This window comes from Pelodiscus sinensis, chromosome 1 (assembly GCF_049634645.1).
Source record: "Pelodiscus sinensis isolate JC-2024 chromosome 1, ASM4963464v1, whole genome shotgun sequence".
In the NCBI taxonomy this organism is placed as follows: Eukaryota; Metazoa; Chordata; order Testudines; family Trionychidae; genus Pelodiscus; species Pelodiscus sinensis.
Genome location: NC_134711.1, coordinates 9,584,791 through 9,609,266, shown reverse-complemented (window position 1 = coordinate 9,609,266; position 24,476 = coordinate 9,584,791). Strand labels below are relative to the sequence as shown.

The window sequence follows — 24,476 nt, the reverse complement described above, 5'->3', positions numbered from 1 at the left end:
GGTTTGTTGCAAGGGAAGGTACCAGGGTTGTTATTAGTGTGGTATGTCTTGTGGTTGTTGGTAAGAATCATCTTGAGGTTAGGTGGTTGTCTATAGGAGACTATGGGTCTGTCTCCCAGAGCCTCTTGGAGTTTAGTATCCTATGCCAGTATAGGCTGTAGTTTATTGATAATGTGTTGGACAAGTTTAAGTTGGGGGCTGTAGGTGATGACAAGTGGTGTTCTATTGTTGGTTTTCTTGGGTCTGTCTTGAAGTAGATGGTTTCTAGGTATTTGTCTGGCTCTTTCAATTTGCTTTTTTACTTCTCTGGGTGGGTAGTTGAGGTTTGGTAGAGATCCTGACGTTTCTGGTCTCTGTCAGTGGGATTAGAGCAGATGCGGTTGTATTGAAGGGCTTGGCTATAGATGATGGATTGTATGGTGTGTTCTGGATGGGAGCTGGAAGCATGTACGTAACTGTATGAGTCAGTGGGTTTTCTGTAGAGAGTGGTGTCTAATTTTCCATTGCTGAAAATTAGAAATGGAAAATTAGAAATGGAAAATCTACTAGCCTGCCCCCGCAAAGGATCTGATGTGTGAACGGAATGTAAGGGAGTGTCCTAGGGTATGTCTACACTAGCTCGGTAGTTCGAGATAGGTAGGCAAATAAGGGCAACCGGAGTTGCAAATGAAGCCCAGGATTTAAATATCCCGGGCTTCATTTGCATCTTCCCGGGCACCGCCATTTTTAAATCCCCCTTAGTCCGAACTCCGTGCCCGCGGCTACACGTGGCACAGAGTAGGTAGTTCGAATTAGGAAAGAAATCATCAAAATAAAATTTGGGAAGAGTTTACAAACTGGGTGCAGCTCTCTAGGCAGTAGGAATGTGAAATCCCATTTAATTGGTTAACTGGTTAAATATATTGTTTAACCAGTTAACCAATTTAAGAGGGGACAGGCTGGGGGGGGGCACTTGAATCCATCTGGGCTGCAGTGGCCCCCTAGCAGCCCCTGCCTGTGGGGCACTCAGGTCCACCACGGAAAGAGGCTGTTCTGGACGGCCAGAACTTCCCTTGTCCACAGTGGGCCCTGTGGGGCTGGAGCAGTACCTTGCCCATGGTGTACAAGGAGCAGCTCTAGCCCCCACTGGTTAATCAGTTCACCTTTCACATCCCTGCTAGGCAGGTGCTTAGGGTACCCGTAGTGTGATCCAAAGCACGTTGAAGCTGATGGAGAGAGTCCCACGGATTTCAAACGGGACTTGGACCAGACCCCAATCACCAGCCAGAGGGATAGGCAGAGATTCCATTTCATGGGGTAATTTGTCTGCAATCAAATCGCCAGCTTCAGTAAGGAATCAAGAGGACACACAGCCTGATTGGGGCATTTTTGGCCATTTGCAGGTTTTCTTTGTATAAAAAAATTGATTTTGATCACCCTGGATTACCTCATTTGTCGCACTTCCTGACAAGCACCTTCAAGCATTCTGCCAGGCTTCCCCATACACCTGTGAATGAGGAGTAACGCTAGCTGGAATCAAGGGGTTTAGTTTGAACTAATGCATCCCGGCGCGCACTTTCACTTTAGAAACCGCTGTTGAGCGGAATAACGCGCCGGCGAGATCTGCTAATGAAGCGCAGGATATTTAAATCCCCGCTTCATTAGCAATTTCAGTTGCCGACATTTGCATCCCTAGTTTGAACTTGGGAGCAAGTGTAGACGTACCCTATCATCCCCGAAACCTCTCCCTAAAGACTACCTATGCCACAGTGCCTACAAAAGACTTGGCTTGGGTTTGCCATTAGCAGGGGTGGATATAGGGCAGCGCGAACGGGGCGGCCGCCCCGGGCCCCGCGCCTCAGAAAGCCCCGCGCATGCACCGTGGCGCCACCGTGCATGCGCATGGCGTCACTGTGCATGCGCCGTGGCAAAGGGGAGGCCCCACAGAATTATGCTGCCCGGGGCCCCGCAAAACGGTCATCTGCCCCTGGCCGTTAGGGATGTAAAATCCCGTTTAATCAGTTAACTGGTTAAACAGGCAGCTGGGCTAGAGCACCCCTGCTTGCGGTGGGCCCCCTCTGGGCTGGAGCAGCCCCCTGCTGGTGGGGAGGTAGGGAGCTGCTCCAGCCCCCACTGGTTAATAGTAACTGGTAAGCATCATCCGATAAGGGTGATGCTTACCATTTAACCATTCACAGCTTTATTTGCTCTAGCCAATGCTCCACTGCTCATAACCGTTCCCTTGTGCTGCCCCCGTATCCAAACAGTGTCCCCCATCTTATACTTGGATCTCATGCTTTTTGGATAGGGACCGTCTTTTCATTATATATTTGTCCAGCATCCAGCAGAGTGGGGCCATGATATGTAGGTGCTACTAGAATATAAACAAGTCTCTAGGGAATTAGGCTTATTGGCCAGGATCCTAGCTTATTGCCTGTGATTGAAATCAACAGGAGTTGAGCACCTAAATATCATCAAAAATCTGAGCCCTTGTCATGAAAGCAGTGAGAATTTGACTTGCTCTTTCTTTTCTGTTTTTTAGACCAAAGATGCTCTCTTCACCATTCTCCAGGACCTAAGGCCAGAGGACCATTTCAATATCATTGGTTTTTCTAACCGCATCAAGGTCTGGCAAAAGGACCATCTGGTGCCAGTGACTCCAAACAATGTAAGAGACGCCAAGAAGTACATCCATAACATGTCACCTACTGGAGGTAGGCAATGGAGACCCCCAATGGCTTTGACTTCTTCCTCTGATTAATTGAAACCATCCTGAGACCTTACAGATCTCTCCAGGGAATACCAGCACAATTAACAAAGATGTTCCCAGCATTAGTTTCACTCTGGTGCTGTTGGAGTCAACAGGAGCTTTTCTGTTCACTTCAGTTATCTTCACACACAAGCTATGTCCCAAACTAGCAATTCCCAAACAGTGGCCTACAGAGAGCTGGCTGGTCGCAGACTCCTTCACTCTGTTTCCAGCTGCTAAGCAACTGCTAAGAGGCAGCTGGAGCTACAGTCAAGGTTTTCCTACTGTGACTTTAGCATGCAAGCGGTTGCAGGAATGGCAGCAAGATTTTCAAACAGGAGAAAAGGTGCCTGTTCTGTGTTTGTACAGCACCTGGCACAAATGGGCCCTGATCTCTACCTTAGGATTCCCGCGCTCTTGTAACACAAATAATAATACTCCCCTAACTGTGTATTTGGTGCCCTGATCTCACTGTTAGGTTGTGTTCCACAATATAAATGTATTTGGGAACCCCAGTAGCCTAATGTACTTTTTGGGGACCCATCAATTTAATGTCTACGCACCAGACTACCTGCACAATGCCCTGTAAAATTATCTTTACAAATTCCAGGAAGACCAGCGATTCCAGCTGGCCAAAGATCCGGGAAGGCTTCCCCTGCTTTTCCTCATCACCCTAAACAATGAGCATTCATTTTATAAAGCCTTCCAAAGGAAAAATGAGCAAACAGGAAGGCCTGTGGGACTGCCTGTACTACTAACTAAAGAGTTTAGGAAGAGATGGGGGGACTTACCCAGCTGAACAATTACCAAAGGTGATTTCCAAATGAACAAAGCATGTTGTCCCAGAGATGTCATAGGAAAACTATGGAAGGACCAGCTGAACCTATATTGAGTGGATATGACTAACTATAGCTTAAAACAAAGGGAAACAACTAACAGCATGCCAAACTTTGGAGTCTGAGAAAGAGAGATGGATTGATTGTCCGGCTCAGCTAGCATACAGGTTTGTTTTACTTCCTTAGTGTGTCTGGTTTAGCAGCCAGATGTTGGCTGGGTGTCATCACATCTGTATCTGTGCACCCACCTACAAACAAGCCATTTACTGCAGAACGTTTCTTTGGAAAAAAATCGTTTGCAGTGTTCCATGCTATTTTGCGGAGTTATGGTTTTAAAAGTATACCGAGAAGTATGTGGGATTTTTTTCCCCACTTTGGTTTTGAAAAACACGTCAAGCTAAAATTTTGGATTTGCATTTTGAATGCAAGGGATTCGGGTGTTTGGCTCTGGGGTTTTGTTTTGGATTCTTTGTAAAGACCATCTGCAAAAATCCATTTTGAGTTCTGGATTTAGGTTCCCAACTTCAATTCAGGACTGTCTCTAATATTTTTAGCCTTGTTTTCCACCTCCCCTGATGCAGTCAATGGACTGGCAAATGTTGCTTTTGTAGTGATGCCCATTAACAGAAAAACAGAGCATTCAAGAAGCAGAGTAACAGAGCCTGCTTATAGGAACACTATTGTTTTTGAAGGAAAAGGAACATCTCAATGAGTGGAACCTATCAGATATTTGCAAGATGTTGAGATTTTCTTGTCAGCCATTTGCACTGCATTTAGCCAGGAAAATAAGCTCATTTTGCTTTGCTGCTTTTCCAGGTACTAACATTAATGAGGCTGTCCAGACGAGTGCAAAGCTGTTGAACAACTACATCGGTCAGAACGACATAGATGCTAGAAGCGTCTCCTTGATCATCTTCCTGACAGATGGGCGACCCACGGTCGGGGAGACACAGTCCTCCAAGATCCTCAGCAACACCAAAGAGGCCATCCGTGAGAAGTTCTGCCTCTTCACCATCGGCATTGGCAATGATGTTGATTACAAGCTGCTGGAGAGGATGTCGTTGGAGAACTGCGGCAGGATGCGACGGATCCAGGAGGATGAGGATGCAGCCGCACAGCTGAAAGGGTTTGTGGAGCTTTGCCTTGGGTGTGCCGAGGCCTCGGGAAAGTCTGGGTGCCACCTGTGGGCTTGGGTTTCGGGAGGAGCGGCCTCAAATAAATTCTCAGTAGAGACAAATTGTAGCTGTAGATGGCAGATCTGGATTTCAGTGCTCCCAGGGAAATTTGTTTATAAAGATATGGTTCATTTGCAACATGTGGGTGCTGATGTAGAGAAGTTTTCTCAATTGTGGCAGATGACAGAACAAGGAGCAATGGTCTCAAGTTGCAGTGGGAATGGTCTAAGTTAGGTATTAAGCAAAACTATTTCATTAGGAGGGTGGAGAAGCACTGGAATGGGTGACCTAGGGAGGTGGTGGAATCTCCATCCCTAGAGGTTTTTAAGTCCCGGCTTGACAAAGCCCTGGCTGGGATGATTTCATTGGGATTGGTCCTGCTTTAGCAAGGGGTTGAACTCGATGACCTTCTGAGATCTCTGCCAACCCTCTGATACAGGTTCAAAATGCCTCCTCTCCAAAAAAAAAACTAGGGACCTTTGGGTGTGACTACATAGCAGAGCTTAACTCGAAATAAGATACACAAATTGAGCTACATCAATTGCGTAGTTTATTTCAAAATAGCTTATTTCAAAATTGGGAGCATCTATTTCAAAATAGAGCACTCTTCTTCCAACTTTGTACAATAAGGGTTACAGGAATTGGAGTAAGAAGTCCTCCAGTTTGACAGTATTTTGACATTATTTCAAAATCACTGCCTGCTGTGTAGATGCGGACTAAGTTATTTCGAAATAATGTTGCTGTGTAGATGTACCCGTACAGTTAGACTGTGCTTGAGAGATGCAGGTCAGATAAGCTTTCATAAGTCTGGTCAGGAATGGTGTCCCTAGACTTTGCTTGCCAGAAGCTGGAAATGGGTGACGGGATGGATCACTCCATGATTGCCTATTATTTTCATTCCGCCTGGGGCACTTGGCATTGACCACTGTTGGAATACAGGATATTGGGCTAGATGGACCTTTGGTCTGTTCCATTATGGCCATTCTTATGTTCTTATGCCTGTGGAGTTCTTTCCATGGCTGGATAGCTACTTTGGAGTACTAATCTCTAGCCCCAAGATATAGTATGCCATTGTGCGGCTTTGGTGCCCTTCCAAATAAAGCTTTGGTTTAAATTCTTTTGACAGAGATATTACCCGTGTGTCTAAATGTGGGTGGCTGGAGATCTGGGAGATGCTGACACCATCTCACCCTAGGTGCAAGTGGAGAAACAAGGACTCATTGCCCTTTGGAATAGCTCTTAGACAATGTGAAAGTGCCTAGGCACAAACAGCATCTGTTTTCTATGAAAAAAGTTGATTTATTGAAAAATATTTCTCCTCAAACCTAAAATATTTGAATTTGGAAATGCTGCCGCATAGCCTCATGGGAGTGATAGTTTGGTTGCTTCGTGTCCTTTTCCTTCTCAATGGGCTAGCCTTGCTGACTGGACTACATGTCCCATGGTGCACTACAGCCAGGGATTTTCATATAGCGCTGCCTTTCCTCTTCAAGAAAGTGATCAGGAAATCAAACCTACAGAGGAGAATGGGTGTAAGAGGCACAAAACTACAACTCCCATGAGGCACCGTGCCAGTATTTCACTGATGCTGGCAAAGGGCATTGAGATGTTTAGACTAAAGGTGCTAGAGAAAAGTCTATGTTTATGTCTTCAAGTCACCAGGGTCTGATGAAATGCATCCTAGAATACTCAGGGAGCTGATAGAGGAGATATCTGAGCCATTAGCTAACATCTTTGAAAAGTCATGGAAGACAGGAGATATTCCAGAAGATTTGAAAAGGACAAATATAGTGTCCTTCTATAAAAAGGGAAATAAGGACAACCCAGGAAACAGCAGACCAGTCTGCTAAAGTTCTGTGTCAGGAAAGATAATAGAGCAAATAATTTGCAAACTTCTGGAAGATAATAAGGTGATAAGTAACAGCCAACATGAATTTGTAAAGAACAAACAATGTCAAACCAACCTGATGGCTTTCTTTGATATGATAACAAGTCTTGTGGATAAGGGGGAAGTGGTGGACGTGGTATACCTAGACTTTAGTAAGGCATTTGATACAGAATTGCATGACCTTCTTATAAGTAAACTAGGGAAACACAATCTAAATGGGGCTATTATCAGGTGGGTGCATAACTGGCTGTATAACCATGTTCAGAGAATAGTTATCAGTGGTTCACAGTGATGCTGGAAGGGTAAAACAAGTGGGGTCGTTAACAGAGCATATGCACATGCATGAAAAATCAACTTGGCTTGACCACAGAAATAGAGTTGAGGTCAGGTCTTTGTCTGTTTATCTTTCAAGGCCTGAGTTCAGGGTTCTGAAAGACCCATTTTGTAAAAGAAGAGGAGGCCAAGACTAGAAAGCTCAAGCCCAGTAGGGGGTGCAGTGTTCTCGGACAGTTTTAGGTCTCAGTCATGCCATCAGTTACTGCAGAGGAATCATGCAGTTATAATCTCAGGTCTGGGGCCCTTATATTGCTTTTCAAACCAAGTGGGAGACACGCCTGGGAATGTGTTAGGTACTATAAGAAAACTCTAGATGAATACACAGCTTTTATTATAGGTGTATAATCTCCAGGTCTAGTGGAAACCATTGAGACTCCCAAGGAATCATAAAACAAGTAATGCTGAGATTTCCCCTTTCCAGGACTCCTGTATCTAAGGAGATCATGTAGAATACAGCTACTAGATCTTCGTACAGGATCCCTGCTCAATGGGCCAGAGAAAGGCAACCTCCTACCAACATGCCTCTGATATCGGGGAATATCCCACCCACATATAAATTCAGCAGCCTGTGCATGTGTGTACACTTGCGTACACGTAGCTGCGTGTATGCATGAATACCTGGCTAAAAACACTAACCTGTGGGAAATGTGACTCATTTCAGGTTCTACGACGAGATAGGGACACCTCTTCTTTCTGACATCCGGGTTGATTATCCTAAAGATAGTGTGGAGCAGGTCACTCAGAACCTCTTTCCCAACTACTTCAACGGGTCCGAAATAGTCATTGCTGGGAAGCTCATCAAGCGCAACTCGGGCAAGCTCCACGTGGAGGTAACGGCCAGCAATGCCAACAAGTACATCCTTCTGAAAACCGATGTGGCTGTAGACCACCCAAGCAAGAACGACATCAGGGGCTCCCCAGGCATGGAGGATGGCAAAGAGACTCAGAACTATGCTGAAAGGGCATGGAGCTATCTCACCATCAAGGAGTTAATGACCTCCTGGGTGAAGAGTGATGACAGCAAGGAAAAGGTACAGTTGATGGATAAAGCCAAGTCATTGGCCTTGACCTACAACTTCATCACCCCCTTCACTTCCCTGAAGATGAAGGAGTTACAGGCAGTCCAGCCTACGGAGGAGGAGAAGGCCAGCCCATCTACTGAGGGCATTGGAGAAAGAGTGCAAAGTCTGCAAGGGCACAAAGCACCTCCAGGTACAAACAAAATAGCTATAACCAGTGGTCACACTCCTTCGAAAGAGAAGCACCCCTTTAAAATGGATTTCCTTAGAAAGGACTGTGTAGTGGTTAAAATACAGGACTAGGAGGCAGGAGATTAAGATTATAATCCATTGTTTAGCTAATGATTTAGTGTGTGTCATGGGGCAAATCATATAATTTCTCGAGCAGTGTTTTCGGAACATTATTGTAACATTGCTTAGTCTGTTATTGTCTCCGTAACTGGCTACTTTCTTTTCCCCACTTCTAGGTTTATCCAAACTACAAGACAAACAAAGAATTAAAATATCCAAAACTTCAGGTCAGTGTCTTATTTCCTAGTTCTATGTACTGCGTAACTGAAGATAAACAATACTTGGTTTACCAAAGCCACAATTTTTAGTACCTGTGGCCTACACCTGCCTGGAGAAAATCAGCAAAGATCTGATTCATCTCATTAAAACAGTCATGTGGAAGAAAAAAGAAAAAAAAAAGAGAGAGGATCGGGAATTGCTAAAAGTTAGAGAAAGAACTAACGAGACAGCATTGTGCGGTGGTATATTAGGATGACATAGTGCAGTATTCAAAATAGCTAGTTCCTTTGAGGAGTCATAAAGTACCCCTCAATATTATTTCCCCTTTATATTACATATATATTACCCCTTTATTTCAATATTATAGCTGGTCACAGTAACTTAATTTTCAAAATAAAGTTGCTGACATTTTAAAAGCCAGTTAAAATATGTCAAAAAGTTTTCACATTATTTTAAATTGTTTTTTGATCATCCTTTTAAATATTAAAAAGGCCTAGACCCAGAGCCTAGATCTTGATTTCATTAGACATTGAAGAAGATCATACCTACCTCTGAAGTTCATGGCTCAGGCTAGCCTCTGTAAGGCTGTGGTCCACCAGCTGGGGCTCCAAGAGTGGGTTACTTGCTGAGGTGTGGGAAATCTAACCGCTACTGCATCAAATAAATACGATGGACAAGAGAACTTACCCAGACTGAAGTGTTTAACATTCATTGTGCCTAATGTTGATGCTTACCCTAGGGCAGGTCAAAACTTGTCCCTCTAAACTGTTTATTGATAGAAAATGGGGCATGGTTGATTAAACAAGAAGCAGTTAACTCCCATGAAATATTTTGATTTTTCATTAAAAAAAAATGAACACTCAGAACCCAAAATATTTTCAGTTGAAAAATGCAATGTTTCCATTCTTAGGGGCTGCCTTTGGGAGTTGTCATGGCGGGGGGGAGGAGCTCACTCACCCATTATTCTCTATGGGCCAGGATCACATCTCCCATGATGCACCATGCCTACGCAGTTGCCATGTTGCATGGAAGCCATTCACCAATATGGGAGATTATGGTGCCTCATGGGAGATGTAGTTCAGCCAGGGAACCTGGCCTATAGAGGGTAATGGGAACAAGAGGCATCTGAACTACAACTCCCATGAAGCACCATAACAGCAGTTCAGAAATGAAATTTTTTGGGGGGGTTGATTTTTCACCAAACACTCAAAACATTCTGTATGTGTATATGTGGGGGAGAGAGACGGGGAACCAGCTATCCCTACACTCTTCAAAAATGTTCTTGTAGCTCTTGAGGAAAAGAGAGATGAGGCTCTGTGAGATCTGTTCTGTGAGATTCTGCAGCTGGTATTCTATGATCGTCTCTTACCTTCATTCTCCTTTTCCTGTCTTCTCAGCCGATGGAGACCCTCACTTTGTCATTGATTTCCCCTCCAGCAAGCTAGCTGTCTGCTTTAATATCGATGGGCAACCAGGGGATATTCTCAGACTGGTCTCCGATCATAACAACTCTGGTAAGATCGTAGGGAATCCTGTTGGGGCGATCCCAGCAGCTGCACTGGGGACAGGTGAGCTGCGGATATCAGTCCTACAGTGAGAATACTTAGCAAGAAGGTGCTTTATGCATTAAACTGACAACCAGCCAGAGAGAGAGAGGAAGGCACTGCCGCTATTTTACATATGGAGGCACGTGAGATCTCAATATCAGTCTATGCTTAGCACCAATCACATGCAGAAAATGCTAAAGGGTGCCCACGCTTTGCCCAAATGAGGATTCCATTGACTGGGGACCAGATGCTGCGACTAACGTCATGTCAAATGAAACAGATTGCCACCACTGCAAAGTAAGCTGCCATGAGATAAGAGGGAAGGTCCTCTCAAGGATTGGTTAAAAGGTAGGAAACAAAGGGTAGGAATAAATGGTCAGCTTTCAGAATGCAGAGAGGTAACTAGTGGTGTCCCCCACGGATCCGTACCGGGAGAAATCCTATTCAACATATTCATAAATGATCTGAAGAAAAGGGTAAAAAGCGAGGTGGCAAAATTTGCAGATGATACAAAACTGCTCAGGATAGTTAAAACCAAAGCAAACTTTGAAGAGCTTCAAAAAGATCTCACAAAACTAGGTGACCAGGCAACAAAAATGGCAGATGAAATTCAATATTGATAAATGCAAAGTAATGCACATTGGAAAACATAATCCCAACTATATGAATAAAATGATGGGGACTAAATTAGCTGTTTCCACTCAAGAGAAAGATCTTGGAGTCACTGTGGATAGTTCTTTGAAAACATCCACTCAATGTGCAGCGGCAGTCAAAAAAGCAAACAGAATGTTTGGAATGATTAAGAAAGGGATAGTTAATAAGACGGAGAATATCTTATTGCTGCTATATAAATCCATGATATGCCCACATCTTGAATACTGTGTGCAGATATGGTCACCTCATCTCAAAAAATATATACTAGAATTAGAAAAAGTTCAGAAAAGGGTAACAAAAATGATTAGGGGTTTGGAACGGGTTGTGGCAGACCGGGCCGTGTCTGGGCACAGCTGAGGGCTTCCGCTCAGGGCGAATTGCTCAAATCCGGGGCTCCTTACAGCCCCCCTGACTGGTGACCTCTCCAAATAGGCCACAAACCAGTCTCACAGAGCGCTTCAGCTGCCTGTCTGAAGCCTCACGAGCAAAACCCCTCCGACACCCCAGCAATATCCGTGCCCCAGATGGCCCCGGGCCTCATACACAGGTGGGGGGGTCCTAGCACCCAATCCCACCTACCCCGAACAAGTCCTGTCCGGTTCCAAGAAACCAGCCACAGATCCCTGGTCAATTTACCCTCTGGACCTTACCCACAAATCACGCTGGGCCAATCCTTTAGAATATATATCTAAAGGTTTATTATTACAATAAAGAAAAGCATGAGAGTAAGGTTGTTAAAGAATAGTACGTTACATGCACCGAATCTCCCAGTTCTCGATGCAGGCTCTAGCAGAGATGTTACAGCTGCCGGTTTAAAAGTTCTTATTGCACATCCTATCATCAGGATGAGTTCACAGATCTTCCGGGCTCTTCAATCCCTGCAGTGCTGCCTCTGGGATGAAGTGCTGAGCTGAGAACAAAATGGCATCGACCGCATGGCCTCTTTATACCCCCTTCCCTGGCCTCTTCTTGTATGCAGCAAGTCACCCAGTCAGAGGCCAATCTCTATGTTCCCTGCTGGCTGCCCTCAGCTGACAAACCCCATTCTTTGGGTGTGTCCATAGCCCATTGAGAGCCATTGTTCCACAGGACTTCGCTACTCAGCCTGTCCATAGCAATGCTTAACCACATTCAGAGAAATATTCAGCTTCCACACAGATTACAGATTCCTACCTACACACACAGACATTATATACTCACATAAATAGCGTACATAAGATCAACAAACAATAAGCTCCCATTCAATACCCCACATGGCTCCCTTTTATACCAATTTCTGGGGCCAACACCCCCACCTAAGGGTGCAGCAGCGATCTGGCTACTTCCCTCCAATTCAGTAATGTGACACAGGTCCTATATGAAGAGAGATTAATAAGACTGGGACTTCTCTCCTCAGAAAAGAAGCAACTAAGAAGGGGTAGGATAGAGGTCAATAAAAACATGATGGTATGGAGAAAGTGAATAAAGGAGAGTTATTTACTCCTTCCTAGAACACAAGAACTAAGGGTCACCAAATGAAATTAATAGGTAGCAGGTTTAAAACAAATTTAAAAAAATACTTCTTCATAGAATGCACAACCTGTGGCACTTCTTGCCAGAGGATATTGCGAGGGCCAAGACTCTGACAGGGTTCAAAGAAAAAACTAGATACCTTTATGGAGGACAGGTCCATCAGTGGCTATTAGCCAGGATGGGCAGAGATATTGTCCTCAGCCTCTGTTTGTCAGAAGCTAAGAATGGGCGACAGGGGATGGATAATTTGATAACTGCTTGTTCACTTCCTCTTGGGCACTTGGCATTGGCCACTGTCAGAAGATAGGATACTGGGCTAGATGGACCTTTGGTCTGACTTAATATGGCCATTTTTATGTTCACTCCCATCTATTTAATAGAGAGATCAGGACCATGGAAATACGAGGACTCAGAATGCAAAACTGATCTGAATGAACACTATTAGGTGGGATATATGTGGTCTGTAGGCTGCATTTGACTACAGCTGGAGCAGGCACAGCTAAATAAATGGCCATCTTGAGTTTCAGATGCTAAACATGAGGCACTTTCATGAACCAACAACCTCCCCCCATTAGTGAAATCTGCAGACACAGGAAAGGGATCCTTGGCAGATCCCTACCATAATCTCTAAGGCTGTGTCTAGACTACACCTCACTGTCGACAGAGAGATGTAGATTAGGCACATCGAAATTGCTAATGAAGCAGGGATTTAAATATCCTGCACTTCATTAGTATAAACATGGCTGCCGCTTTTTTCCGAAACGGAGCTTTTTCAAAAAACCTCAGCAGTCTAGACGCAGATCTGTCGAAAAATAAACCCCTTCGACAGAACCTGTATTCCTCAAAAAAAATGAGGTTTACAGGATCTGTCGAAAAAGGGTTTATTTTGACAGATCTGCGTCTAGACTGCCGTTTATTTCGAAAATCTCAGTTTTGAAAAAAAGCGGCAGCCATGTTTATGCTAATGAAGCACGGGATATTTAAATCCCTGCTTCATTAGCAATTCAATGTGCCTAATCTACATCTCTCTGTCGACAGAGAGGTATAGTCTAGATGTACCCTGATTAAGCTTTGGTAGCCCGCTGGTGGTAGTGTTACTGAATGCAACCATCGGATTGTAGAGTCTTGTCTAGCAATGAGGGGGTAGATATTGTATCTGACCTCGTTATTATAATTCAACTGAATACTGCTTACATAGGGTGCTGGTGGCCCTCAGTGCTAAGTCCTGGACATTTACCTGGGGATAAAATGGTCACTGAGCCCAGAGGCAGTTAATGGAGAGTCTATCATAACTGCACGTTTTTACTTCTGAATCCATCCTGAGAAAACTAAAACACAAATGATTAAGGTGTGACCCCCCCAGCTGCCCAAAATTCAGATCTCATTTGGAATTTCTAAGCAGCGTGGTTAGTAAGAGGATTATTTACAAAGCAGGAAAGCTGTGGATTAGGGGGCATGGGCATAAAAACCAACGACAAAACAAACGTCTGTCTGATAAGTTAAAATCAAAACTACTGGAAATCTATTTCATGTGGCATTTCTGTAGCTTTGGCCTAGCTTCCCTGGGCTCTCTGTGTCCAGCCCCTGCTTTCTTCAGTAGGAACCCCGCCTGTGGCAGTCACCCACCAGCTTCCTTCACAGGCTATGTTGGCTGATTTTTTGTGGCTTGACTGCAGAATGCACTTGAGGGAGAACAGTGCCACCTCTGTTGAAACAGGCCATGAAGCGTATGGAGAAAGGAATGAGAGTTTCCCCCGTGACTGTGGGATAGGGAGCTTTTCATCTCTGCGCTGATGGCTCAGGGCTAGTCATGATGTCTGAGGGTGGCATCTGTCAAGAAATGAAGGTGACATCCCATCTGCCTGTTCCCCAACCCTCCATCAGTTCTGGCCTCCCCTCCACCTCAGATCCGTGCCTCCTGCATCTCTTCACGCCCCCTTCCCAGGCCAAGTGCAGGAAGGCGCGAGGTGTAGAGTTGTCCCATTGCTCACAGGTAGAGAAGGAGAAAAGGGAGTGGAGCTGCCTTGAGCTGCCAGGCTCTTTCTGACCATCACCCTCCATGAGAACGATGTTGGTTCCTGAGGGGAGAGGGAGAGAGTGTGGCATGCCTCCTCCAATTGCCCTGATTGGCTGCTTACACTCCAGGAGGCAGAGCCATGGGAAAAGCAATCAGAAGGCAGGGGGAAATGTGCCCCTCAGTGACCAGACACTCAGCTCTGCCTCCGACAGGTGGCTTCTCTGGTGCAGAACTGAGGGGCCAAGTGGGAGAAGCGTGGGTCACCCACTGGAGTTTCAGACGCAGCTTTGTGCCAGTGCACGGAGACGATGAGTCTGGTGCTGTCCCAAAGAGGTGTCTTTAGCTCAAACTGTGCTTTTAGCATGGGGATTCCAGGCTTAGGGCCTGGTATGTTGGCCAAAATGGCGTCCATTACACTTCTGCTGCTGTCCCCTGTATTAGGCCTTTGCAGAGCTTCCGGACTGTCAGACCAGATCCTTTGACCATTGTTGCATTAGGTGTACTGCAGCCTACAGATGCACACAGAGCAGTGGCATTAGGCCAGATGCAATTCCTCTCTTACCAGAATTAATTCTGTCTCATGGTCCTGTGCAAACTGGGATGAGACCCGAGCAGGTTAACACTCCGCATGACTGAGCAGGTTTCAGGGATGGCTTCCGAGAGTGGCATTTGTCAAAGCAAGCCATTGGCTGCCTCCCCTAGGTGTTTGCAGTTTGCACATACCAAACAGCGCTCAAAGGAAATATCCCCTCTCACGCTAGCCAGGACAAGCGTGTCAGAACTCTGCTACTCTTCCGGGCCCTGTTTTCAAACTTTGATGTCTAAATATGGAGTCAGGGGTTCAACGTGTGGCAGGCAAGTTTGAAAATGTTGGCCCTCTTGTGAACAAGAGAGTAGCTGGTAGAATTAGGATCCCAGCATGAGCGATATTTCAGTGTCCACTCAAAAGGAGGTTTCCGTTGTGCGTGATCCAATGGGACAGCTCTGATGGGATTATTTGCTCAAATTATAAACCACCAGTTCTTTTCTCTAACAGGCGTAACTGTCAACGGGCAGTTAATTGGAGCCCCAGCTCCTCCCAATGGCCACAAGAAACAACGGACCTACTTCAGCACCATCACAATCCTCAGCAATAAGCCAGAGCGATCCTACGTCGAGATCACCCCCAGCAAAGTCATCCTGGATGATGGCGAAAGACTTGTTTTGTCATGTGACCGGAGTGCTGTGGTGGGGAACAGTGGCCTTGAGGTGTCTATCTTTGCCCATTCTAATGTCACCGTGGCAATACAAGGCACCATCAGCTTCGTCATCCTGATCCATCAGTACAAGAACCCTGCTCCCTACCAGAGGAATCACCTTGGATTCTACATTTCCAACAGTAAAGGGCTCTCCCCTCATTCCCATGGACTTCTAGGTAGGTGTCACATTCTTTCAGCTGTAACCCACTGCAAACGGATTATGACTTAGATGGGTGACAAGGGAGAAGAGACTATTATCAAGGGGTTTTGAGGGATACAGCCTTAGAGGTCTAGGATGGGTCAGCTGAGAAGTGGGTCTCTTGTCTTGACCCAATCATAAGCAACTTGTCTGCAATCAGAAACCTCCATATTCTCATGCCTGTTTTCCACGTTCTCCAAACATGTCTATTGATTGTAATTATATGGCCCCATTGCTATGGTATCTGAGCATCTCCAAAATTTCAATGTATTTATCTTCGTAATACCTCTGTGAAGTAGGAAAGCACAAGTTGCTCAGTGGGAAACTGAGGCCCAGACAACAAGGGATATGCCCAAGGTCAGAAAGAAAGCCTGTGGCAGAACAGAGAATGGTGTCCTGAGTGCTGGGCTCGTGTCCTAATCACGGCACTCTCCTCCCCTTCTTCGTTTGAGCTTTGTGGGTATAAAAAAGGGGGCGGAGAACACCAAGGGACAGAGGAAGCTTTCTGCTAGTAACAGCGCAAAGAAGCTTAACTGGCTGAGGCCTGTGTTGCTAGAGATGAAGAAGGAGTAGAGTTCTAGTTCCAGTTCCCCACGTATGGGTGAGAGATTAACAAAAGAATTGTAGAGTGTAGTTTCTTTCACCATTGCTGGGATCTCTCAGAACCTTTGGCCAGGTCTACACTACAGGGGAAGGTAGAATTAAGACACTGAATTCCAGCTATGTTAATTATGTAGCTGGAGTCGACGTACTTTAATTTGAGTTTTTAAATGGGTCTTGATGACTTCCATAATTGATTTTCCGGAGTTTGATTTAGTGGGTCTAGTAAAGACCCACTAAATCAAACTCAGAGGGTGCCCCCTTCGGATAGTCACAAAACAAGGCAGCTGATGTAGGAGTAAGTTTCATCTTTCCTTGCAGGTCAGTTCTTGTACCATGAAGTCAAACTTATCCAGGACTCTCTGGGTGGAAGTCCCCAGCTGGTCAGTCAGAACTCAACGGAGGCGCCAAACCTGAGGGCTGCAAACATGCTAAAGGTGAAAGGTCGTCTGGTTCCTGTCATGTGGAAGCAGAGGAAGATCTACAATGGCGAGCAGGAGGTTGATTGCTGGTTTGCCAAGAACAATGCAGACAAATTGATCGATGGAGACTACAAGGATTATCTCGCTGCTCATCCCTTCGACACAGGCTCCAGTTTTGGGAAGACTAACAGACTTTAAGGACGAACACTAGTTGCATCAGCAGATTCAACAACAATAACCCTGCAGGTGCCTCCAGCCATAGGTGGTTCTTTCTTTCTTTTTTTTTTTTTTTTAGTGCCAAAGACACCAACCTTTTCCCTTTGGAAATCAGCTTCCCCTCTTCTGTGCTGGCAGGTTGCGGTGTTGCGTGCAGGGGGGCAAGGCTTGTGAGAAGGTGCTCTCCTGGTGGGAGGGAAAGGAGAGGGGCAGGTATGTCAAATTTAGCAGTCCAGAAAGATGCAGGTGTAAAAATAAATCCCCACATCTCTGTGCAATGCCCTCCGGGGTCTGGCTGCTCATAGAAAGTAGGAGGTGAGTGACACATTACAAACACAACCCTTCCTTTGGTGGGACAATGTGAGGTCAGGTACCTGCTGTGAAAATTCCCTGGGGCAGAGGTGCTTTTAGTGAGAACATTCCTAAAGGAAGCCCCACTGTTCCGGGGGCCTCAATGAACCAATTGAACACAGACACAGTGAGCACAATGGGCGTTGGTTTCTTGGCTAGCCATGCGTGTGTGGGCTGCAGTATGAAGCGTGTCAGTCTGTACCGCTAGCTACCAGAGAGGCACACTGGTGGTATATGTCCTCAGAAGGCGTCTTGCTGTTAGTGTCCAGGCACCTCCTAAAAAAAGCACTGACAGCCTGGAACAGTGACAGTGGTGATGTAACCCACCCCTTACAGCATCTTATTACATGGCTCAATCCGTGGTCTCTCCTGCCTCAGAAAAGAAGGAGGCTCCAACACAGGCCACATCTGCTTGATCATAGCACTACGCACCCATTCTATGTAATAGACGCTTAGTTAAATGCTTTGGATAGGAACATTCAGGCAGGCTCCAAATCCACTGAACGTAAAACAGGTCCCAGCTCTTTTCCAGAAACACAAATCCCATTATAACTCTTACAGTCTGAGGCCATATTCAAGGGGATGAGCTGTAGGCTGGAAAATGACCTTTATTTATTCCTGATCCCCAAGGCTATGTCTACACTGGCACCCTTTTCCGGAAATGCTTAAAACGGAACAGTTTTCCGTTATAAGTATTTCCGGAAAAAGCACGTCTACATTGGCAGGATGCTTTTCCGGAAAAGCACATTTCCCGGAAAAGCGTCTGTGGCCAATGTAGACGCGCTTTTCCGCAAAAAAGCCCCGATCGTCATTTTCGCGATCGGGGCTTTTTTGCGGAAAAGACTACTGTGCTGTCTACACTGGCCCTTTTCCAGAACAGTTTTTCTGGAAAAGGACTTTTGCCCGAACGGGAGCAGCATAGTTTTTCCGGAAAAACAATGACGATTTTACATTAGATCGTCATTGCTTTTCCGGAAAAGCAAGTGGCCAGTGTAGACAGCTGGCAAGTTATTCCGGAAAAGCGGCTGCTTTTCCGGAATAAGTAGCCAGTGTAGACACAGCCCAAATGTTTATCATCTGACACACTTGTCTCTACTTCTGTGCAATGGAGGCTTTTGGCATAACAAGGTGGTGGAACGGGCCACTAAACAACTACTCCCGTTGCCGTTGTGTGAAAGCTGAGCCAGCCACTCGAGAGGCCTTTGCCAAACCAAAAGGTAGAGACTGGTCTATTTTAAAACAAGGTCTCATTGAGTAATGCTGAGCATCAGCCTCCTGTGTGACCATCCATTTGAAAAGTCTGCCAGAGAGGAGGAGGGCAGCAAACATGAAGACGTATGCACCTGGCAGGCTAGAACTAAGTTTTATGGGATCTTTCCATCTGCTTATAGGGAAGAGATCAAAGTGGGATAGCACCTTACGCAGCCAAATTACATCCAGGGCTACGTCTACACTGGCACCTTTTTCCGGAAATGCTTAAAACGGAATACTATTCCGTTTTCAGTTTTTCTGGAAAAGGAGCGTCTACATTGGCAGGCTGCTTTTCCGGAAAAGCCCTTTTTCCGGAAAAGTGTCTGTGGCCAATGTAGACGCGCTTTTCCGGAAAAGAGCCCCGATCACCGTTTTCGCGATCGGGGCTTTTTTCCGGAAAAGATTACTGGGCTGTCTACACTGGCCCTTTTCCGGAACAGCGTTCCGGAATAAGGACTTATGCCCGAGCGGGAGCAGAATAGTTTTTCCGGAATAGCGGCTGATTTTGTACAGTAGAGTGTCGTTGCTTTTCCGGAAAAGCAAGCGGCCAGTGTAGACAGCTCGCAGCTTATTCCGGAAAACCGGCTGCTTTTCCGGAATAAGTGGCCCAGTGTAGACACAGCCCAGGTGTTCAGAGAGCACTGGAGACCTGCTTTAGCTCAGGAGACGTAGACTCACTCATTTGCTGGTATTTGTCTATTTAAAAATGACAATCACATCTGGTATCTAGGGCATCCTTTGACCAAAGCATCCGTGTCTAATCACCATTACTACTGAAGGCGGTATGGTAGAAAAGCCTCGAGCTAGCAGTATTGCTCCGTTCAATCTCATGTTTTAATGACTGTTCTACATACGATTAAAGCTTCCCACATAAAGCCCAGCTAATGTACCTGCAATGTGAGCGCTTGGCAGTGAAATTTGAATCTGAGGCAACGGCTGCACGACAGCCTTCTGCCAGCATAGCTGTCAGGGATGTGGCGAAGTGTGATCCCGGACTGACATGGCTGCGTCGGCAGAAGCCCATAGTGTAGACATAACGAAACCAGCAAAACTGTGTTTCCCAGGGAAGTTTGTTTCGCTCATGGAGGCTGACTTTGCTACACTGGTTCAAAACACCTGGGCAAGATGTGTGTGTGTGTGTGGGGGGGTGTCTGGCTCCTCACTTCTAGAAGGGGTGGGGACTTGGGCAGAAGGGGCAGGGCTGGGCAAACAGCCTCCATACTGCCTGGAGCATAGTGTCCCTCCCCCCAGGCAGCCCTCAGAACCTCTCCGAGCATATGGGGTGGTGCTCTGGTGATGTTTTAAGGGCCCAGTGCTCCAGGCACTGCCGCTGCCATAGTAACAGTATTGGCATCCGGGAGCCCTGGGCTGCTCTGAATTGCCAGGCCCCAAAGCAACTGCCCTTTTTAACCCACCCCAGCCTCCACCCCCTGCCTTTCTCCTAAGCATTAAGCACAACATTGTTTAGCGGGCCATTGCTAAACATGGCAAAGCTTAACCAGCACCACTGTGGCCCCTATGACCAGGAAATGCTTACGGGAGGGAATCTTGCAGGGGTTGGAAGTTGGGCCAGTTAAAATGGCTGCTTACCCTGGCTTTGTCTGGTGACAAACCGCAGCTGACCAACTCCTGCACGTGCTTGATTGTTTTAATAGAAGCAAGCAAGCTCATCAGGCACCTCTGGACTGTGGTTCTGGCCAAGGGACTTCCCTGGGTTCACACTTTCCACCTCCTCAACCCAGATTTCAGCTCTTCACAGGCAGGGTTTGAGTATTCTACTCAGTGCTGTTCAGCTTTGTAAGGAGAGCTGCAGGGTTTCATTCCCATTGTACATAAGAAATAGGGGTCACCATATGAAATTAATAGGTAGGAGGTTTAAAACAAACCAAAGGAAGTATTTCTTCATGCAACACAATCAACCTGTGGAACTCCTTGCCAGAGGATGTCGTCAAGGCTAGGAATTTAATAGGTTTCAAAAAAGAGCTAGATAAATTCATGGAGGATAGGTGCATCAATGGCTATTAGCCAGGATGGGTAGGAATTTTGTCCCTCGCTTCTTTTTGTCTGAGGTTGGGAATGGGGGACGGAGAGGTATCATTTGATGATTGCTTGTTCTGTTTATTCCCTTTGGAGACACCTAGCAGTAGCCACCGTTGGAAGACAGAACACTGAGCTAGATGGATCTTTGGTCTGACCTAGTACGGCCGTTCTTATACCCCCTCCCTGTATATAAATCTGTATCACTAAAGCTTTGCGTGCGGCACACATCTCCTCCACACCATTATAGAACCGCTGCTGCAGTTGACATGAAAAGGAGGGCATCTAGCACCACACATACAGGGAGCACCTGCCACAGCGCAGATGAGATCTGGTCAATGAGTCCAGTTGTCACTTTTCACAATAAATGTATTTTACAGTGAATACGGAGGTGCAGTTTTCATTTGAGGTGAAACAGCAGGCATGTGGCTGAACCTGTTTACAATTTGTGCTTGAGTTTTACGTTGGAGAAGAACATGCTCATGCCTCCTTCACCTGGAAGAACCAGCTGCATCAAATTCCAGGTGCTTGACTAGAATGGCCTTTGAAACCCAAAGTGACCTCAGAGGAGATGCTTAAAAATCAATAGCAGCCTCTGGGCCAGAAAACTATACTGTACTAACAAGGCCACAGGGTGCGGTTGGGGTGGGGAGGCAGCAGCTGTACTGGGGTGGAAACTGGCCAATGGGAGCTATGATGATTATGCTGGGGGCGGAGGCAGCTTGTGAAGTTCTCCCCCCCCCCCCACCCTCATCCAGCACGAGGCACAGAGAGGCACATGGCTCCAGCAGTCAGCCACTTTGAACTGCCTCGGTAAACACCCCCCCGGCCAAAGCCTGCATCTGACACCCCAACCCCTCCTGCATCTCAGCTCCCTGTCCCAGGGCACCACCCAAACCCCACTGCCCCATTCACAACTCCCTCCCAGACCTGCACCCCCTCCTCCACTCCTTCCCCAGGCCAGAATCCTCTCCTGCATCCATATCCCCAACCCTGCACCCCCTGTTGCACCCCTATCCCCTGGACCAGGGCATAACCCAAACCCTCTGAATCCCCCAGGTCAGAATCCACTCCTGCACCCATACTCCCTGACAGACTCTACACCCACTCTCCTGCCCCAAATCACAACCCCCTCCTTCACCTAAACTCCTCAGACCTCACACCCCTACTGTACCCCAATATCCTACCCCAAGCTCCCTTCTGCACCCCAACTCCATCCCAGACCCCTCATACCCTCCATAGAAAAGTGCAACCCTTGGCCATTGACCAAAATCTTAGAGTGGCTCCCCCATTAAAAATTGCCACAATTACTACCTGTACCCTGGTGCACCCCAAGTGCACACACCCAGCTGCAGCAGGAGGATTTCTAACTGAGACACTGCACATCCTAGGAAGTCCCCTGGCTGAAGCTAGGGGCAGGTAACTTACCTGCCATCAGCATGGATTTTAAGAGAACATGGGGGGGGGGGGGAACTGGCTGTTTTCACCTCATCTTATTCAACAAGCCTCATGAAATGTTTGTCAAGTCCTGGTCCAGGCCCTTCTGCAGCCCAGAAATGTGTCTTTTTTGCCACCGAAATGCAAGTTTCTCACTGAGTGGGTGTGAAACTTTGATTCTATTCATCTATGCAAACACAGGTCCGGCCAAGCCCATTAGAATGGCCAATTCATGAGGGTTTGTTCCAAGAGCAGTACAGTTCACCAGGAAAAAGTGAGTCATTTGAATCATGCTAATAGGAAATTTAAAAAAAAGCTTCCCATTGCTCCATTCTTAACCCCTTGATTCCAACTTAGCTATGCAGGTCAGGGCTATGTGATCCATAGGAGTTGCATCTGCATTGTACTTTTCAAGCAGGGGCGTTTAAAAACTTTTCATGCTCTCTTGGGGCAAAGCACTTTTAAGAAAGGCTCCAAAATCCTTACTTATGCTTCCACAGCAGGGGTGGAAATCTACTGCATACAAGCCTGCCATGTACAAAGTATGCCATCAAGTGCCAGCAATTCCCCTCTGCCATGTATGTTGGCCAAACTGGACAGTCTCTACAACAAAGGATAAATGGACACAAATCAGATGTCAGAAATGGACACACATAAACCTGTAAAGGAACATTTAAACCTGCCTGGGCACTCACTGATGGATTTAAAAATAGCCATTCGTCTACAAAGAAATTTCACGCACCAATTAGAGAGAAAGAATGTGTGGAATTGACATTCATCTGCAATTTGACACGGTTTCCTTGGTCTTGAACAAAGACATTAGCTGGATGGCACATTATAAAGTCAATCTCCTCTGCCTTTAACACCTCATTGTTACATCAAAAGCTAAGTATGGGACACTTCCAGACCACTTAAGTACCCTCATTAGCACTGGACTGACAATTGACAGGTACCTTTTTCCCCCTGTTATAAATAACTTGGTTTCTGTTATTCCTCTCTAGTTCATCATCTGAAGAAGTGGTTTTTTTGCTTATGATATTATGTATAATTGTTAGTCTCTCAGTTGCCACAAGACTACTTGTTTTTAAAGTTCAGCTGGACCCTACTGCTACACTAAAGTTCCCAAGCGCATATGAATCTACTGTGCTTTGAAGGGGGGGGGGGGGGGGGGAGATGAACATGCACCAGAGACTTGTCAGTATATGGCCACACACTCCACACAGCTTGCTCCAAATTAAGTGGTTATTTAGACAAGCCCTTCTTGACCTATAATTATAGCATCATAGAACACTAGAACTGGAAGGGACCTCGAAAGATCAAGTCCAGTCCCCTGCTCTCATGGCAGGACCAATCAGAGTCTAGATCATCCCTGACAGGTGTCTGTCTAACCTGCTCTTGAATGTCTCCAGTGATAGAGATTCCACAACCTCCCTAGGAAATTTATTCCAGTGCTTAGCCACCCTGACAGCTAGGAAATTTTTTCTAATGTCCAACCTAAACCTCCCTTGCAGCAGTTTAAGTCCATTGCTTCTTGTCCTATCATCAGAGGCCAAGGAAAATAATTCCCCCTTCCTCCCTGTGACCCCCTTTTAGAAACCTGAAAACCGCTATCGTGTCCCCTTTCAGTCTTCTTTTCCAAACAAGCCCAATTCCTTCAGCCTTGCCTCATCACTCATATTCTCTAGATCTTTAATCATTTTTGTTGCTCTTCTCTGAACCTTCTCCAATTTCTCCATGTCTTTCTTGAAATGTGGTGCCCAGAACGGGACACAATACTCCAATTGAGGCCTAATCAGTGCAGAGTAGAGTGGAATGACGACTTCTCATGTCTTGCTCACAACAGTCCTGTTAATGCATCCCAGAATCATATTTGCTTTTTCTGTAACGGTGTCACACTGTTGACTCCTCTTTAGCTTGTGATCCACTAGGACCCCTAGATCCCTTTCAGCAGTACTCCTTCCTAGACAGTCACTTCCCATTCTGTATGTGTGAAACAGATTGTTCCTTCCTAAGTGGAGCACTTTGCATGTGTACTTATTAAACGTCATCCTGTTTACAGGCCATTTCTCCAGTTTGTCCAGATCATTTTGAATTATGACCCTATCCTCCACAGCAATTGCAACCCCTCCCAGCTTGGAAGTGCTGAGTGCTAGTAAGCACCCATAGGAATCACTCGACTCTGGGGGTGGGTGCATTTTGAGATGCATGCCCAGTGATTAGTGGGATCAGAAGCCCTGGCTCTCACTTCAAGTCAATGGCTTTTGGATCACAAATTCTTTTCAGCATAATCCTGTTCAGGTTCTTATACTACACATTATCAGGTGGTCCTACCTTGAGTGCAGGAGACTGGAATAAGCAGTCTCACAAGGTCCCTTCCTGTCCTATAAGTCTAGGATTCTCTCATGGCTGTAGAACCAGAGTTCCTTTCAGTTATGCATTAAGCAAGGCAATTGATCTTGGTCACATGCAGGTCATTTTCCGCTCTCCTCAGGAGGAGAACTAC

At 46.1% G+C, this 24,476-nt stretch overlaps 1 protein-coding gene across 1 annotated transcript in view; it reads left to right on the top strand.

Annotated features, from left to right (window-relative positions):
• Positions 1-20,502, top strand: part of ITIH5 (inter-alpha-trypsin inhibitor heavy chain 5) — a 68,889-nt gene extending 48,387 nt beyond the window's left edge. The window contains exons 8-14 of the mRNA XM_006130631.4: positions 2,522-2,693; positions 4,381-4,690; positions 7,625-8,175; positions 8,450-8,500; positions 9,890-10,006; positions 15,259-15,636; positions 16,581-20,502. Coding sequence (XP_006130693.2) covers positions 2,522-2,693; positions 4,381-4,690; positions 7,625-8,175; positions 8,450-8,500; positions 9,890-10,006; positions 15,259-15,636; positions 16,581-16,879 — 1,878 coding nt within the window. The 3' untranslated portion in view covers positions 16,880-20,502. The remainder of the gene's footprint in view (positions 1-2,521; positions 2,694-4,380; positions 4,691-7,624; positions 8,176-8,449; positions 8,501-9,889; positions 10,007-15,258; positions 15,637-16,580) is intronic.
• The last annotated feature ends 3,974 nt before the right edge of the window (positions 20,503-24,476 follow it).